A 19,427-nucleotide genomic window follows, 5' to 3' on the forward strand; every position below is an offset into this window, starting at 1 on the left:
TGCAATCCTCATGCACGCGCACACACACACACACACACACACACACACACACACACACACACACACACACACACACACAGAGAGAGAGAGAGAGAGAGAGAGAGAGAGAGAGAGAGAGAGAGAGAATAATGACCTGTATAAGATGAAGATGATCTTCACTGTGTGTGATCTCCTCCAGCTCACTGTCTCTCCACTTCAACTCAGTAATCTCCTGCTCCAGATCTTTAATGAGATCTTCATCCTGTTTCTGTTCCTCCTCCATCATCTCCAGCAGCTCAGTCTGACATCTCTCAATGGATCTGATCAGATCACTGAAGAGCTCAACACTCGCTGCTTTCTCCTGCTCTCTGCTTCTCTGAGAAATCAGTTTTCATTACAATTCATCACCTTTATTTATGAGACAAATCAAAACATTATCATCCATCAAATATTTCACATCTTCAACTCACTTTTCTGAGTTCTGCTGAGTGTTTGATGTCTTGAATTTTCTTGATTCTCTTCTGGATCATCTGCTGAATGTCTGTCTGTGTCTTCATCAGTTGAGTCTATAGACAGACACATTTGATCATCTTCTGACAAAAGATCATGTTGTTTGAATATGTATAACAGATGAATAAAGCATGTATTAATGTTGTTATGAACTCATACCTTCTTCTCTTTACTCTCCTCCTCTAGAGGAACAGTGTTGTGATTCTTGTGATCTCCATCAGTACAAAACACACAAACACATGTCTGATCATCTCTACAGAAGAGCTCCAGAGGTCTCTCATGTTTCACACATATATAGTCCTTTATGTTCTCTACAGGATCTATCAGTTTGTGTTTCTTTAAGTTCGGGACTCTCTGGTGAGGCTCCAGGTGAGTTTCACAGTAAGACATCTGACACATCAGGCAGGACTTCACGGCTTTCAGTTTTCTTTCATCACAAACATCACAGAGGATGAGATCAGATCTTCTCAGATTGATCTTGTCAGACTTAACTTGACTTGACTTTTCCTTAAAGATCAGTGTGAGGTCTCTAAGTGTTGTGTTGATCTTGAGCTCTGGTCTTTTACTGAATGTTTCTTTACAGTATGGACAGCTGTAGATCTGACTGTTGTCCCAGCACTGTTTCAAACAGATCCTGCAGAAGTTGTGTCCACATGGAGTGGTGACTGGATCACTGAACACATCCAGACACACACAACACTGAAGCTCTTCAGTCAGAGAAACATTGGAGAATGACAGAGCTGAAAAACACAGAGAGAAATTATCAACAATATTAAAAGAGTTTTTGTTTCTGATCATAAGACAATGCCAAATATAAGATATCACATAATACTGTGCTTCATCTATTATTTATTTTGGATTATTGACATACGTTCAGTTAAACTCTGTCTTCTGGTCCATCTTGGTTTTGGTGATGTTGGTGAAGATTCTGCCATTGTTCGTCTTCTCTTTAAAGCTTTTTAGGAAACAATTACAACACAAATCACAACATCACATCTGACACCCACTTTATCAGCTGTGTTAACTGTGTGACAGAGTCAGATAGGTCACTCTAATTGTCAGTCACTACGCCACACCAATTTACATGGGTAGGAGATCCTACAAAGGGCTTCCCGCACAGTTATTCAAATAAATGAAATCACTCAGACCAATATTGCATTAAATCAATACATTTATTAAATGGTTTTCTCGCTCTCTTGACTTAATCATACTCAGGACTTAAACCAGCATACTTGCACAAAAGTTGCTTCTGACGAGGAGTTAGCCACTTCACAGTACACTTAAAAAAAGAGAAAAAAAGGAAACAAATCCCTGATGAAAAAATAGTATGCTAAATATATTTAATTTTGATATACAGTATTGTTCAAAATAATAGCAGTACAATGTGACTAACCAGAATAATCAAGGTTTTTAGTATATTTTTTTATTGCTACGTGGCAAACAAGTTACCAGTAGGTTCAGTAGATTCTCAGAAAACAAATAAGACCCAGCATTCATGATATGCACGCTCTTAAGGCTGTGCAATTGGGCAATTAGTTTAATTAGTTGAAAGGGGTATGTTCAAAAAAATAGCAGTGTGGCATTCAATCACTGAGGTCATCAATTTTGTGAAGAAACAGGTGTGAATCAGGTGGCCCCTATTTAAGGATGAAGCCAACACTTGTTGAACATGCATTTGAAAGCTGAGGAAAATGGGTCGTTCAAGACATTGTTCAGAAGAACAGCGTAATTTGATTAAAAAGTTGATTGGAGAGGGGAAAACCTATAAAGAGGTGCAAAAAATGATAGGCTGTTCAGCTAAAATGATCTCCAGTGCCTTAAAATGGAGAGCAAAACCAGAGAGACGTGGAAGAAAACGGAAGACAACCATCAAAATGGATAGAAGAATAACCAGAATGGCAAAGGCTCAGCCAATGATCACCTCCAGGATGATCAAAGACAGTCTGGAGTTACCTGTAAGTACTGTGACAGTTAGAAGACGTCTGTGTGAATCTAATCTATTTTCAAGAATCCCCCGCAAAGTCCCTCTGTTAAAAAAAGGCATGTGCAGAAGAGGTTACAATTTGCCAAAGAACACATCAACTGGCCTAAAGAGAAATGGAGGAACATTTTGTGGACTGATGAGAGTAAAATTGTTCTTTTTGGGTCCAAGGGCCACAGGCAGTTTGTGAGACGACCCCCAAACTCTGAATTCAAGCCACAGTACACAGTGAAGACAGTGAAGCATGGAGGTGCAAGCATCATGATATGGGCATGTTTCTCCTACTATGGTGTTGGGCCTATTTATCGCATACCAGGGATCATGGATCAGTTTGCATATGTTAAAATACTTGAAGAGGTCATGTTGCCCTATGCTGAAGAGGACATACCCTTGAAATGGTTGTTTCAACAAGACAATGACCCAAAACACACTAGTAAACGGGCAAAGTCTTGGTTCCAAACCAACAAAATTAATGTTATGGAGTGGCCAGCCCAATCTCCAGACCTTAATCCAATTGAGAACGTGTGGGGTGATATCAAAAATGCTGTAAAACCAAGAAATGTGAATGAATTGTGGAATGTTGTTAAAGAATCATGGAGTGGAATAACAGCTGAGAGGTGCCACAAGTCGGTTGACACCATGCCACACAGATGTCAAGCAGTTTTAAAAAACTGTGGTCATACAACTAAATATTAGTTTAGTGATTCACAAGATTGCTAAAAAATTTTTTTGTACAAAATAGTTTTGAGTTTGTACAGTCAAAGGTAGACACTGCTATTTTTTTGAACACACCCCTTTCAACTAATTGCCCAATTGCACAGCCTTAAGAGCGTGCATATCATGAATGCTGGGTCTTGTTTGTTTTCTGAGAATCTACTGAACCTACTGGTAACTTGATTGCCACGTAGCAATAAAAAATATACTAAAAACCTTGATTATTCTGGTTAGTCACATTGTACTGCTATTATTTTGAACAATACTGTACATACATATAGCTCATATAATATTTTAGCCCAGTTTGTGCTGAACGCAGTGGTATGAGACACTTCCCATTATTATGTTTTAAAGCCACTGAAAAAAGACCAAATGTAAGAGCATGTCAGAACCTCTGAGAGTGTCCCAAAATGGTCGGACCCCAGAGGGTTAAGAAGGGTGGTTTCAGTGCTGTCCACTGTCCAGAGGCCTTAATCCAGATTGGAACTTGTCATACAACCCATTAGCATTTAAAAAAACTAAAAGTTGATTAAGTATCACCTTCTCCACTACCTTTGCCAAAAAGGGTAGCTTCGAAATCGGCCTGTAATTATTAACCTCTGAAGGGTCAAGGCTGGGTTTTTTTTTAACAGAGGTTGCACCAATGCATGCTTAAAATAGGAGGGTACTATCCCCTCCGGAATACTCTGATTCACTATAGATGTGATCACAAACCCCACCCCACGGAGGGATAACATCAAGGGAACAGTAGGCTGGTTTCAGCTAATAATAATAATAATAAATTTTATCTGTATTGCACTTTATATTTAACAATCTCAAAGTGCTACAGACTAACAGTCTAAAAACAATCTAATACAGACTAAAGTAACCTGAAGCAGAAATTAAAATATATAAAAAGCAGTTTGAAGGAAAGCTTTCTTAAAAAGAAATGTTTTTAAGTTTTAAAAAAAAAACATCTATAGTCTGTGGAGCCCTCAGGTGGTCAGGGAGAGCGTTCCACAACCTGGGGTCAGCAGATGAGAAGGCCCTGTCACCCATGCTGCAGAGCTTTGTTCTGGGGATTTGAAGAGTGTTCGAGGTTGCTGACCGGGTGCGTGAGGAGGTCTGGGGGGCGAGAAGTTCTTTTAGATAGAGGGGAGCATGTCCGTAGATACACTGGTGAGTGAGAAGGGAGACCTTATACTCAATTCTGAGTGGGACAGGGAGCCAGTGAAGGGATTTCAGAATAGGAGTGATGTGGTCATGCTTACGCACCCTCATCAGGATCCTGGCAGCGCTATTCTGTATATATTGAAGCCTCTGAATGCTCTTGCCAGAGATCCCGATGAGGAGTGCATTGCAGTAGTCCAGCCTGGATGAGACAAAGGCATGGACGAGCTTCTCTGCATCTGCTAGGGTGAGGGTTGGACGGAGTTTGGCGATGTTCCTGAGGTGGTAGAAAGATGTCTTACAGAGGTGTTTGATGTGGTTGTCAAAGGTAAGTTGTGGGTCCATTTTAACACCCAAGTTGGTAACAGATGTAGAGAGGGAGAGGGTTTGTCCAGAAAAGGTGATATTGGTGATGGTGGATGAGCGAAGCTGATGTGATGTGCCAACCAGGATGGCTTCTGTTTTTGAGCCGTTTAGCTGAAGAAAATTGAACTTCATCCACACCTCTATCTCCTCCAGGCAGGTGGTCAGTGTGGTTGTTGGCAGGGGAGCAGAAGAGGTGGGGGCTATCTTAAGGTAGAGCTGTGTGTCATCCGCATAGGAATGAAATGTTATGCCATGTCTGCTAATGATATCGCCGAGGGGGAGCATGAAGATGGAAAAGAGGGTGGGGCCAGGCACAGAGCCCTGAGGAACAGCGCAGGTGACACTCTGGGTGTCCCATTTGGCTTTGCCCAAGGCCACATTCTCTGTTCTGTCAGTCAGGTAAGAAGTGAACCAGTTGTGAACATTTTTTGAGAGTCCAATGGTGTATTGCAGAAGGTGGAGAAGGATTTTGTGATCTACTGTATCAAAAGCAGCTGTGAGGTCCAGGAGGATGAGTAGTGATGGAGAACCAGTATCTGCTGCCATCATGAGGTCATTGGTGACTCTGACCAGAGCGGTTTCTGTGCTATGGCCATGACGGAAACCAGACTGAAATTTTTCATACAGATTATTGTATTTGAGGTGATCATGAAGTTGTGCTGCAACAATTTTTTCCAGAACCTTTGATAGGAATGGAAGATTGGATATTGGCCTGTAATTGGAGAGAACTTCTGGATCCAGGGTGGGTTTTTTCAATAGAGGTCTGATGACAGCTGTTTTTAATGCAGATGGGATATGGCCGGCCTGTAGTGAGTGGTTTATGATTTTAGTTATAAACAGAGAGATAGCAGAGATGTTAGCCTTCAGCAGGGTTGAAGGGAAAGGGTCCAGAGCACATGTGGACGGCTTAATTTTTTTGATGATCTCCTCTACTTCCTCCTGTGTGACATCAGAGAAGGTACAGAATGACTAGGCAATCTCTAGTGGGTCAGCTGTTGGGAGGGGCAGGACCACAGTGGAGGAGAGGTGAGAGCGGATGGTGTTAACTTTTTGCTTAAAGAATGTGATATGTATATTGCACCTCTCTGCGGTATTCTCAGAAAGGGAGGGTGAGGGGGGGTTGAGAAGGTTATTTATGTTTGAGAATAGTTGTTTGGAATCACCGGGGCTATTGTTGATGATGTTGGAATAAAACTTGGAACGTGCGCACCTCAGAGCTTCTGCATATGCCCTCCTATGTTCCCTGTATGCCTGTTTGTGGACAATCAATCCAGAGGCCTTGAGCCGCCGTTCAAGTACACGCCCAGCCGCCTTCATTTTTTACAGTTCGCAGGTGTACCAGGGTGCGGAGCATGGGAATGAGACTGACCTGGATGTTAAGGGGACGTGGAGGTCCAGGAGATTGCTCAGGGACTGATTGTAGAAGTCCGCGAAGTCAGTGATGGAGAGAAAGTCAGTAGAGCCAGAAGAGAGAGGTGGAGGTGTTTTTTAATTTTCTGAAATGGATCTGCCACTTTGGTTTGGTGTGGGTGGGGGGGAAAGGCAGCTCCATTGACACGACCTTGTGATCTGAAACACCAAGATCGTAAACCTGTATATTGCTGATGGGGGTGGAGTTTGAGATAACCAAATCAAGTATGTGTCCCCTGCAATGTGTGGGGACATCAACATGTTGTTGTAGGTTGATGGAGTCTAGTAGCTGAAGAAAATCAGCAGCTAGACGACATGAGGGGGTGTCGACATGAATGTTTATATCTCCCAGAATTATGGTATTTGCAGACGTGGTGCAGAGTGTTGTGAGAAGATCAGACATTTCTGGTATAAAAGCAGAATTTGGTTCTGGAGGTCGATAGATAAGGAGAACAGTCATGGGAAAGGGGGGCTTACATTTAAAAGCAAGACATTCGCAAGAAGATGTAGGAGGCAGCGAGATAGGGGACAACTTCAGGTCCTGTTGGTGAATGACAGCCAACCACGGCCAGTGCCGCGAGCTGCCTCCAGGTAACTGTAGCCGGGAGGAGAGGCTTCATTTAAAGCAGAGTAAACCTCTGGTTGGTGCCAGGTTTCTGTCAGACACATGAAGTCAAGTCCTTTTTCCCTGATATGTTCTTCAATCAGTATGGATCTATTGTTGATAGATTGCGTGTTAAAAAGTTCAAATTTGACCAGTGACTGTGGGGTAAATCTCAGTATAGAACGCAAAACATTAAAATCCACTCCGCGCTGACTGGAGTCCAGTCTGTGAAATGTAAGCAGCCAGGAGTGCGTGGATCCCAAACTGGAATGCAGAGATAGAGATCTTGCGATATTTCCAGCGTTTATGGCAGCCGTAGCAGCGGCACTCTGATGACGCGTCAGTCGTGCGCCGGATGACCAGAGAGACAGGATGTTGGTAGCAGCTCAGTTCGGCTGGTTGTGGAAAATTAATTTTCGCCCGGAGCCTCTATGACTGTAACGAGGATGGCGAACAAGTCCAAGTTCTTTAATGATGGGGATGTTTAGTCCAGGAGTGGTTGCAGGTTTAAGTCGTCAGAGTTGCGAGCTGGAGTAGCTGAACGACATACTGACCAAGGAGGAAATGCTAGGGATGCTATCGTTTGTATCAGGTAAGTGTCTAGTTACCCAAGTCAAGTTAACAAAGTGAACTTAAACGTGCAATCGCTTACTATGTAAGCTCAGTTTAAAATTCAATTTAAAATTCACAAGCAGAGCGGAGAAGCGGCGAACAAACAACGCCAGCGTCCTCTCCCTACTCAGCTGTTGCGCAATCTCTAAAAGGTGGAGAGATGTAACTGGTTCAAACCAGGGCCGTGCACAGGGGGGTGGCCCGGTGGCTAGAGCAACTGCCCTTCTGCCCTAATCGGCTGAGGTGCCCCTCTTGCCAACCCCAGTCAAAGTGTTCTGTTACCGCTCGTCTAAAGATCCACTGTTTCTGGTAATCCACTTCGTGATTTCCCGCCCGCTCCGCAGCATCTTTCACATTCTGTGTCCACTCTTTGAAGGGCGAAGACGACAGTTTGTTGTATTAACAGGTAGATTCATTACATTACCTCAGTTGTTGAGCTGCTCAATTAGTAATTTGGTAGTTTGAAGCCGAGAGAGGTCGTGTTCTATATTTATTTTTGCTTGATTGTGTTCTCGGGATCACTACTTAATTTTCTCGTTAATTTTTAGCTTTAATCACATCACAAGACAGTCCCTCCAGAAAAACGCGATTGTGCGATCGCGCGATATATTGCATAATCAGCCAAAGTCCGCATATTTATGCGGGGCTGCATTTTTTCCAAATACGACGCACTTTTTTTAAGATACAATTTATACAAAACGAAATTCACTTTAAAGAAATGCTTTCTACAAAGCAAAACTTAATTAAGTGGTAAAAATCATGTCTGAGGATTTACAAAAATAAAACTTAATCTGCACTTTACTGTTAGCCTAAAAGACGTAAATGTTAATAATTTGGAACACAATCAGGAGAGACATTAATTTTAATTATTTTATTGTTGTATTTTATTTACTATTCGAATAAAGGAATTTACCAAAAAATAGCCCGTAGCATGTACTTTTCGCAAATCTTGTGAGCGTGCGAAACCAAACGCAGTGACCTTGCGCCAAATGTTTTTTTATAGGTTTATTAAGTACAAACAGGCAAGTTATGAAAAACTGAGTGTAAGGGATTTGTTCACTTCACACAAAAAGATCTTGGATAGAGATGACTAACTGTAGTAGCCTTTAGTCCACTGTCTATAATAGCCTAATTTAGAGATCACTTTTTTTAACCGACAACCGGTCATCGGTTAACATCGTGAACATCATTGCAGCTTTTGTAAGTTTCCGCATTTTTTGCAAGTTCCGCAATTTTCGCAAATTCCATCGCATAAATTGCATAAATATCCCGCATATTCCATCGCATTTTTTAAGAAAACGTGCCTGTTACAACCTCTAGGGGAAAGTTGCAACAAATAAATAGGAGTTAAGGCTCCCCCAGCCGTCAGGCCAAAAATTCAAGAAAATCACCAAAAAATTATAAGTATATGGGTTAATTTATTATATAAAAAGGTCAAGCAGTGTCAGTCACTGTTTAGTAACGAATACAGCTTAAGAGTGAACAATGTGCCCAAAATAACAAACAAAACAATACTAAAAGAAAAACGGAAAACTAACTAACCTAGCAGATGGGACAAAGGAAATTACAAAATATCTTACCTTCCTACGCTACCCAAAATATAAAGAAATGATTTAAGAAAAATAAATACAGGGCAGGTCACCCCTTCCATGACATAGTTGACAAATGTGATTCTATGACAGTTATTATCAAAATGTTCGGTCTGGCGGCTGACGGAGCTCTGAGCACCACGACCGGCCCGTAGTCGTGGAAAGCTGCCATTTCACCGTAGCTCGTCTCTTTTGAAAGGAAACATATTAGCAACCACCAATCACAGTCGCGGGGTGGAGCTAAACTTGATGACGGGGCGGCAACTCGCCTGTCAGTCCCAATCTGTGAGTGTAAGAAAGGGAGAGAGAGAAAAAGAGCGCAACAAAAAAAAAACAAGACAACACAACCAATATACATTCTCGTAACACCCCCACCACCAAAAATCAACATACTGTTGATCTCTTTACACAGAGCGCGACAAAGCATCGGCCATTACATTGTCGGTACCTTTTTTATACCTAATCTCCAAATTAAATTCTTGAATTATCAAAGCCCATCGCCTAATGCGTTGGTTGGAATTACGCATTCTTGTCAAGAACAACAAAGGATTATGATCAGTGTAGACGACGATGGGTATTGAGCTGGAGCCGACGTATACCTCAAAATTTTGCAAGGCCAACAATAGTGCCAATGCCTCCTTTTCGATCGTACTATAATTGAGTTGATGTTTCAAAAATTTCTTTGAGAAATAGCAAACTGGGTGATCGACCGCCTGGGCATCCTCTTGCAGAAGTACAGCACCGGCCCCAGTCGCACTGGCATCTACATCCAATTTGAAGGGCACAGAAAAGTCAGGGGCAGATAATACAGGTGTGCTACACAGAAGTGACTTAACAGACTCAAAAGCTGCGCTACACGCCTCACACCACACAAACTCCATGGAGTTAGAAAGTAAATTAGTCAAAGGCAAGACAACATCTGAGAAATTCTTACAGAACCCACGGTAGTAACCTACCATGCCGAGGAAACGTCTCAATTCTCTTTTCGTTTTAGGAACAGGATATTCCACTATAGCCTGGACTTTGGCAAGGACAGGACGAACCTGCCCTTGACCCACCTGCTTTCCCAAGTACGTCACGGTAGCCTTCCCAAATTCGCACTTTGCGAGGTTCAGTGTGAGGTTGGCATTATTTAAACGATTGAATACAGTATACAGTGTTTTTAAATGGTCTGACCAAGTCAAAGAATATATCACGATATCATCAAGATACGCCTCGCAACTTGAAATGCCGGCTAAAACGGTGTTCATCAGACGCTGAAACGTCGCAGGCGCGTTTCTTCGCCCGAATGCCATCACGGAATATTCCAAGAGGTTATCCGGAGTAACAAAGGCCGAAATTTCGGCAGCGCGAGATGTTAAAGGCACCTGCCAATAACCCTTTAGCAGATCAAGTTTGCTAACGTAAACAGCCGAAACAACCTTATCCACGCAGTCCTCCATGCGCGGGAGGGGGAACGAATCGGGCTTTGTCACCGCATTAACCTTTCTATAATCGGTGCAGAAGCGAACTGAGCCATCACTCTTAGGGACAAGGAGGCAAGGAGAACTCCAGCCACTGGAACTCGGAACAGCCAACCCATTATCAAGGAGATACTTCACTTCATTTTGCATTATAACTCGCTTAGTCGGGTTAACACGGTAAGCATGCTGTTTAATAGGTGGGTGATCTCCAACGTCAATATCATGGGATACCACATTTGTACGTGAAGGAATGTCGGAAAACAAATCGAGATGAGAATATATTAATTGAAAAATATCTTCTCGGTAAAGGTCAGACAAATAAGACAAATGCACTCCCAAGTCTTGCAAAGTCTCTGAATTATGTAAACGGACACCAGAAGCAGAGACACTTCGCACGTTTAAATTGTCTTCGCTAGGACAATAAGAATGCGACGCAGCAACATGAGAAACGGAGGCAACAGAGATTTTTGTCTCGCTACCAGAGTCTCGAGAGAGATAACGCTTTAACATGTTAAGATGACACACACGTTTCTTTCGCTGTCTTTCAGGCGTGCGAATCACATAATCAGTATCACTGAGTTTGGCATCGATTTCATAGGGGCCAGAAAATTTTGCCTGCAAAGCGGATCCCACAACAGGTAATAAAGCTAAAACCTTGTCACCCACTTGAAAAGAGCGAGGAGCAGCCTTTAAATCAAAACGAGCTTTCATCTTCGCCTGCGTAGACGAAAGTGAAGCACGAGCCAAATCGCAACATCGATGCAACCTTTCGCGGAAATTGCTCACATAATCTAACACATTCGTAACAGTGGACTCCCCTGTCATCCACTTCTCTTTAAGCAACTTCAATGGGCCACGCACCGTATGGCCAAACACTAAATCAGCGGGACTGAAACCTAAGGATTCCTGTGGGGTTTCGCGCACAGCAAAAAGCAGTAACGGTAAACCATCATCCCATTCTTTCTCTGAGCCAGCACAGTACGTGCGCAGCATTGACTTAAGAGTCTGGTGAAACCGCTCTAAAGCACCTTGAGATTCAGGATGGTAAGCACTAGAGGTTTGATGGTCAATATTCAATTGAGAGAGCACTTGTTTAAAGAGCCTGGACGTAAAATTGGTGCCCTGATCAGTCTGCACTACCCTAGGAAGGCCAAAAGTAGAAAAGAACTTAATCAGAGCGCGCAAAACAACCTTTGCTTTCAGTGAACGTAATGGCACCGCCTCTGGAAAGCGAGTAGCTGCACACATCATAGTTAACATATATTGATGTCCAGATTTAGTTCGAGGCAAGGGTCCTACACAGTCTAAAATAATACGCTCAAAAGGCTCTCCCATAGCAGGGATAGGTCGAAGAGGTGCAGGGATTATTTTCTGATTTGGTTTTCCCGCGAGCTGGCAAATATGACAAGTTCGGCAATACTCCACTACGTCAGATTTTAATCCGGGCCAAAAAAAGTGACGGAGTATGCGATGGTAAGTCTTCGTGATACCCAAATGCCCAGACAAACTATGATCGTGAGCCAGATTTAACACTTGTAAACGGTATTTAGTCGGCACAACTATCTGAAACACTGAATAAAGTTCAGGTATAGAAGTGGTAGGAGACCACTTCCTCATAAGCAACCCATCATCCCAGAAAAACGTTACATATTTTTCGGACGACTTTTCTTTGCTCACCGCAGAAACTCTGCATGCAGCAAGTGAAGTGTCATCGCGCTGTTCGCTAATAAGCGTCTCTCTATCAGCGAAAGTTGACAAGTCCAGTTCAGCACCACCAAGAGTGGACAGCGACTCAGGACGAGGGCACATAGGATCGCACGGATCTTTAGGGCAGACATTCACATCTTCAGTATTAACTGGAGAGGAGAGAAAACTGTCAGACAAATCAAGGACGTCATTAAATTTACGAGTCTGCGCCCGCGTAATCGCGCAAAAAGGGAATATTGAAGGAGGGGCAAAATTGGGTGCATTTCGACAGCCATTGGATCATCAATTACCTGGGGAAGAGCTAACACTTTGCCTCCAGCCAGATCATTTCCGAGGATGAAGTCAACCCCTTTAACAGGTAGCTGAGGGCGAACAGCCACTTTAACACAGCCCTCAAGTAACTCGGATTGAACATACACATTATGCAAAGGAACTTTAAGTATGCCCAGCTCAATACCTTGAATTAACACATCTGACCCAGAATACGAATCATTTGAAAACGGCAACACACTGTCGACAATAAACGATTGGGCAGCCCCAGTGTCACGAAGAACTCGAATAGGAACCAGTTTCCCTTCCTCACCCGGGAGAGAAACTAAGCCCTTTGAAACAAATGGGTCATACACAGAATCAATTACCTAATCAGGTAAATTAGACACCGAGCTAGCAGTACGAGCAAAAGCAACACCTTTAGTATTTTTCCCTTTAGAAGGCGCATTTTTTTTTCCAACACCGGACAGGCAGCAATAAGGTGACCAGTTTTACGGCAGTAAAAACACTCACGTTTTTCATTTGATTCTGTAACAATTTTAGAACTTCTCGTGGTTCTCTCCGAGTTAGATGTAACATTTTCTCGACGAGCAGTCAAAACGAAAGTGCTTTTATGCGTCAAAATGAACTCGTCCGCACAAACCGCGGCCTTAGCAAGCGAAGTCACTTTTTGTTCGTTTAGATAGACTACAATTTTGTCAGGTAACGAATTTTTAAAATCCTCAATGAGCAAAAGCTCCCGAAGCTGTGCGAAATCGTTAACCTTACTGGAGTAGCACCATTTATCAAAAAGAGCCGCCTTTTCACGGGCAAACTCCACAAAAGTCTGATTGGCAGTTTTCACATGTGTACGAAATTTCTGACGATAAGCCTCGGGCACTAATTCATAAGCCCTTAAAATAGTAGCTTTTAATACATCGTAATCGAGGCTTTCTCCAACAGATAAAGTTGCACAAACTTCCTGCGCCTTACCAACTAACTTGCATTGCAACAAGAGTGACCAAACATCCCTAGGCCAACGCAAGGCAGCGGCAATACGTTCGAAAGCATTAAAATACGAATCAACCTCAGCTTCTCTGAAGGTAGGAACCAAACGAATTTGTTTGCTAATATCAAAATCTGCAGTTACAGGAGTAACAGTGCCCGTTCCAGGCAAGGGACTCACCCCAACCGGACGCATTCCTTGTCCCTGCAGCTCAAACTGCCTATACCGCAACAACTGGGTATCGTGCTCTTGCCGCTTGGCTTCCAGGTCAAGCTCTTTAAGCCGTATCGCCAGCCTCAGGTCTTCTGTACTCAGACCTACAAACGGATGGGGATTCAAACCTCCGTCTGCGGGCGGCACCCTGTCGTAAGCCTCCGCTGCTGCCAGTGTGTCCTCCCCAAACGAGACCGTATCCCCACCCAGCGGTTCAGATGAATCCTCGGCTTTCAACACCCCAGCACTCAAAAGATTATCCTGCAACAGATCTCTAAGAACTTGTTTAGTGGACGGTTTAGGAATAGCGATGTCATAATATTCAGCAATCATAACTAAATCAGATTTGCGGCATTTCTGCAGCGTCTGCAACGTAGGTGATTGTTTAAAAACCTCCATATTAAACTCCATAGTCAAACCGTACACACTCTCCCCTCATATAAATAAAAACTGCCAATTTTGAGAACACACACACAAAAATGGGCTACTCACCAGTAAGGTATACTAACAAAAACGAAAGTGCTAACAAAAACCGTTGGACGAGCCCCCATTCTGTTACAACCTCTAGGGGAAAGTTGCAACAAATAAATAGGAGTTAAGGCTCCCCCAGCCTTCAGACCAAAAATACAAGAAAATCACCAAAAAATTATAAGTATATGGGTTAATTTATTATATAAAAAGGTCAAGCAGTGTCAGTCACTGTTTAGTAACGAATACAGCTTAAGAGTGAACAATGTGCCCAAAATAACAAACAAAACAATACTAAAAGAAAAACGGAAAACTAACTAACCTAGCAGATGGGACAAAGGAAATTACAAAATATCTTACCTTCCTACGCTACCCAAAATATAAAGAAATGATTTAAGAAAAATAAATACAGGGCAGGTCACCCCTTCCATGACATACAGATGTGGCCTTTAAAAATGCGCGTCTCTCAGACCAGACTGCCGCGAGGACTTCCGAAATTCTGCGAGATCTCGCAGAAGGGGGGTTCGGTGGGGGACGCAGGAAATACAAAAACCTGTAGATGGCAGTCGTGTTTCATGTAGGCCATACTGACGACAATTTGTGTGCTTGACTTCATGCTGAGCGTATACTGTATGATATTGAAGTAACATGACACGGAATTTCTGTGTTTAGGCGATAGACTTTGATGTCATACAAATGCAGGCTTTTTTGGCAAACATTTCGTTTTTGGCGAAGTTGTCTTTGCCTGTTACATAAACAGTCACATATGCTTCATAAAAATCCGACCCAAACGCGCATCATTTGTCTTATTTTTTTCCGTGTACTTACAGTACAAGAGACGTGATGTATGATAACTGAGTCTTATAACAAAATAACTCGCGAAGACCTTTGAAGAGACCGAGCGCATTTACGCAATATCATTAACTAGTTTATCTAATTTTACATTTAGTTCATTTTTGCATCTGAACGTTTTACTAGCTTAACATGGTTGTGTTGCGCTTTTCTGCATTACCGAACAGTAGGAATATAAGTAGAAATATAAGAAAATATAAGGTAAGCGTGTTGTGTGTATTTCCTAATTATAAGCTTTTGGGAAATTGCACCAAAACTAAACGTGCATAAAAAAACATAAACAAGTCATTTAAATAAGCGAAAAATCTTTTTTTATGAGCTCAAAATTTTGAATATAATGTGCTATTGCAAAAATTGCCCATCTCTAATGAGAATATTCATCTTTAAAGTTGAAGAAACAAAAAAGTAATGTACTGATAAGCATTCGTCAAATATATATATATATATATATATATATATATATATATATATTAGGGATGTGCCCGAAGCCGAATGCGTTATTCGGAAGGGCACGGATAATGGCTTTAAAACGAATAACGAATTCATCCGAATAGCAGAAAAAATATTCGGCCAGACATAATCAAGTGTTTACAGCTAAATTATAAAGCCCTTAAAGCACGCATAATATGTGTGTTAAGTGAATGAGTGTAATCTATAAAATTACATGAATGAATGACATTTTCTGCGCGTCCCTTATTTAGAAACTCGAGATGTTTTGGAATTAGTTTTAAAACGCTCCTAATATCAAGCTTCTTTTAATCCAACTGTAAAAAATTACCATTTTAGTTTTTTTGTTTTATTTAATTACACAAGACCAGAAAACCTTGATAAAATGCTGCACTCTGATAATAAAATATTCGTTAATAACTCTGTGTCTCCGTGACTTCGGTCACAGATGATCTTTTAATTACTTCAAGTTAAAGCCAGCTTCATTGTCAATCTAGGTGAATATAAAATAAACAAGTAAATAGATAAACATATGAAAATGTAACATTTTAAAAGCAAAATGTATACTGAAGATTATTATGACATGAATTGCAATTAACATAAAAAAAGTTAGTAAATAACAGCTGAAACATTTGAATTACATCTTTCTAATTACCTTGTTTAAAATAATTTTGCTTGTTTTGAACTAAGTCAAAACTGACTTTTAAATAATAGAGCATACTGTTATTTGAAATTATAAACGAATATCTGATTATTTATTAATTTAGATGAAGATTAATGAGAAAGTTTTTTTTAAACAATTCGTTCTGTTCGCGCAAACGCTGTAGGCTATGGACATATTTAATAATGAGCTTAACAAGTTTTTTGTAATGCTTAATATGCTTTCGTAAATTCTTGCCAAAACAGATTTTTTTTACTATTCTGTCAGTGCAGGTACTTGCGTGTCTGTGCGTTGCGTTTCGGATCTGTCAGTCAGCGCGAGTCTTGTTGATCTTAATAACTTTTTAACATAAATCAGTCCCGAACTTTATCTCTCTTAATAACTTTTTAAACATCAAGCAAGTCCTGCATTTTATTTTAAAATTCCTGCATGTTTTTAAACCGAAACCAAGATGTCAGACATGACATGCATCTCAGTATTAATCATTTCACTCTCAGAAAACGAATTAGATGTTTAATTAATAGAGTATTTGAAAACATCCCACTCATTTAGACAGAATGGGTCACATATGTAATGTGCTGAAAGACACAATAAACGCTTAAAGCGCTCTCAAGTTCAACGCAGATAGGCACAAGCTGTATGAGGGTTTGAAAATTAGTTATTTGTCTTTTTGATAAAAAATGTGTAATATTATTTTTAATAAATATTTACAGTTATTTAAGTTATAATTATAATAAAAGCAAAAATTCATTTAAAATTGTAAAACATATTTAATGCTAACTTTACTTACAAATTCAGAAAATATTTTTTACAGTGTATAAATAAAACGACATGAAGGAAGTTCATTCCAAAATGCGTCTAGTAGCAGCTACCAGTGACACAGAAAGTCAAGAAATTAAAAACCACCCACCCCCAGGTCTGCCAATTCTTTGCCAACCCCCAATTCTAATCGCCTTTAACTCTTTAATTTGTCCTTCCCCTTAACATAGCCAAATAGAAATTATGGTTGCTACCTGTATTTGTGGTCACACGGCTACAAATCTGTATGGTTGCCTAGATAAAGGCTTATTTTGCTCCACTCTCCTGTACTTTGTATTAAGAAACGGCTATTGTTTACAGAACCCGGAGCACGAGCTACAAACTACAGAGCGAGTGCGCGGGTGCACAATGGTGAAAGAGCAACACACGATGTAAATAACTAAACCAGTGCTCGCAGTACAGACACTTTATATTTTAGCGTACTGCGTACCTTCACTTCCTTTTGCGTGCCACCACTTCTCATGTTGCTGGTACTCTGCTGTAAAGAGTCAAAGGTCGTTTCTTTGTAGCGCTGCGCAGACAGTTCGGCACCGAAGACATCAAAGTACCGCAAGAGCAAGTCGAAATGTTACAAAATGGTCCGACTTTACCTTTGCTCTCGCGGTACTCTGATGTCAAACGCCGACCAGTCAGCGCTCTGGTCTAACTGCCACTTTTAAAACTGTAAAACTAAATAAAAAATATCATATTATATGCCGAATAAGCATATAAACATATGTTTTCTTGTTCGCTCCACGGGTTTAAACGCCGTTTTTTTCCTAAAAAAATAATGTTAAAACTTTTTTGGTGGTGGTTGAGAATAATTTATATGGCAAAATAATTTTACCGCAATATAAATGTATCATATTGTTATTCTTAATATAAGAGAATACTCATATATTTTTACAACACTTTTAACTTTAAAACATACATATAAAGATGCTTAGTACAATAGCTTTGCTTCTGACAACAAGTTTCTGTAATAAATCAGTAAATCAATCATAAAATGTTTTGACAGTGCCGAATAAAATTCTTGTCAATTCAAACAAAGCTGAAACGTGTATAAAACCGCTTGAATTAACAATATCTAAACTGTGCTCTTTTGCATACCTCTACTTTTCTCATGTCTTTCGTTATACCACATTTATCTCTTTAAAATATTGCTACTTTTAGAAATAATTTGTTTGCATTTTTTTGTATACTGCACACTTTATACACTTTATATTTTACCAAACCCTGTTGCTGAAGGAGACGGACCGGAGCTCCGGCAAGGTGTGTTGTGGACCCGAGGATTGATTTTATGATTTTATTGGTCATCTAGGAATAATTTTCACTTTATTTTACCTAATGGGGCGCAGCGCAAACCCGTTGGCCTGTGACATCACACTACCGCGAGATCTATTCAAAAGCATACTGTAGGCCTACTGTCTCGCGGTGCTAAGACGTCACATGCCGTCCGATTGGTCTGCGTGGCGCCGCAAGATCGTCAAACGAGCGCTGAGCATTGAGTCAAATAAGACAAGCGTCAGAAAATTACCGAGGTCCGGATGGCCATGCCCTTTGTTTTGCCTCAAAATGCAGACAAATAATGTTTTTAGTAAGGCATGTTTGTTAAAACTAATTTTATATTCTATTTAAACTAAGGCTTAGTCCTGGCTTACGCTTATAAAAAACCCTCCTACAGCTCCTGAGGGGGTGCTCTCACTATTCACATGTAAATAAAATGGTTAGAAACCGGTTTTTCTGGTTCTCATTGCAGGACTGTGCGGGGGGAGGGCCTTCCGTTTTCATGTGGAGACACTTAACAAACACATTTGAAATACACCACGTTCCAGATTACAACAAACACCAAAACACATCACGTTTGGGAGCAGTGCATGTAGGCCCTACTTATTTGAGTATAATGGTAGAGTATTGTGTTGGACACTATTTCAAATTGTCCTTTTCTCCACACAAATAAAACACTGATGTGCATGTCTATAGATCTTAGAGTCATCATTTCTATCATTTTCACTTTTGTGTTGGGTTAATTCCCTGACCAGACCTCGATCATTTTCTTACGCTCGTCTTATAATTTGACTCAACGCTCAGCGCTCGTGTGGCTTCTTCCTGCACCGCGCAGACCGATCGGCATGTGACGTCTTAGCAGAGGTGGGACAAAGTCATTGTTATGCAAGTCACACGTTTGCTCTAAGCAGAGACCTCTTGGTGATGTCAAAGTACCGCGAGAGCGATTCAAAGCGGATTTCTCCACGTGATAACTGGAATCGCTCTCGCGGTACTTTGCTGTCACTCGGCTGTGGGTTTTTGTAGCGCCACACCAGTCTGCTCCCCAGTCACTTTCGCGCCGCTATAGTAATTTCATATGCCGATTGGATCGCGCAGTTCGGCAGAAAGTCAAACACACCAAATATATAGCCTAATATGTATATGCATTTCAACCCGCTAAAGTAGCAAGTGTAGCATGCTAATGGAGCGGCGCGGCCGTGTGAATTTTTTGTGAAATGGGTCAGTTGCTGCTGATTCTTGCCATAGCTCCGTTGCCCAAATGCGCACGCACACGGTGCCATGTCATCATTGTGTACAAACAGTTAAAGGGTCTATTAAGTTTTAAGATAAAGTCCAAATGAAACCGAGATGACCAATAAA

The 19,427-nt window shown here is 41.2% G+C and overlaps 1 protein-coding gene across 1 annotated transcript in view; it reads right to left on the reverse strand.

Annotated features, from left to right (window-relative positions):
- LOC129419630 (E3 ubiquitin-protein ligase TRIM39-like) overlaps positions 1-19,427 on the reverse strand; it is a 53,389-nt gene that overhangs the window by 21,940 nt on the left and 12,022 nt on the right. The window contains exons 2-5 of the mRNA XM_073858871.1: positions 1,361-1,444; positions 649-1,229; positions 450-545; positions 134-355 (exon numbers count right to left, since the gene is read on the reverse strand). Of these exons, the coding sequence (XP_073714972.1) occupies positions 134-355; positions 450-545; positions 649-1,229; positions 1,361-1,424 (963 nt within the window). The 5' untranslated portion in view covers positions 1,425-1,444. The remainder of the gene's footprint in view (positions 1-133; positions 356-449; positions 546-648; positions 1,230-1,360; positions 1,445-19,427) is intronic.

Source organism: Misgurnus anguillicaudatus, chromosome 21 (genome assembly GCF_027580225.2).
Source record: "Misgurnus anguillicaudatus chromosome 21, ASM2758022v2, whole genome shotgun sequence".
Lineage (NCBI taxonomy): Eukaryota > Metazoa > Chordata > Actinopteri > Cypriniformes > Cobitidae > Misgurnus > Misgurnus anguillicaudatus.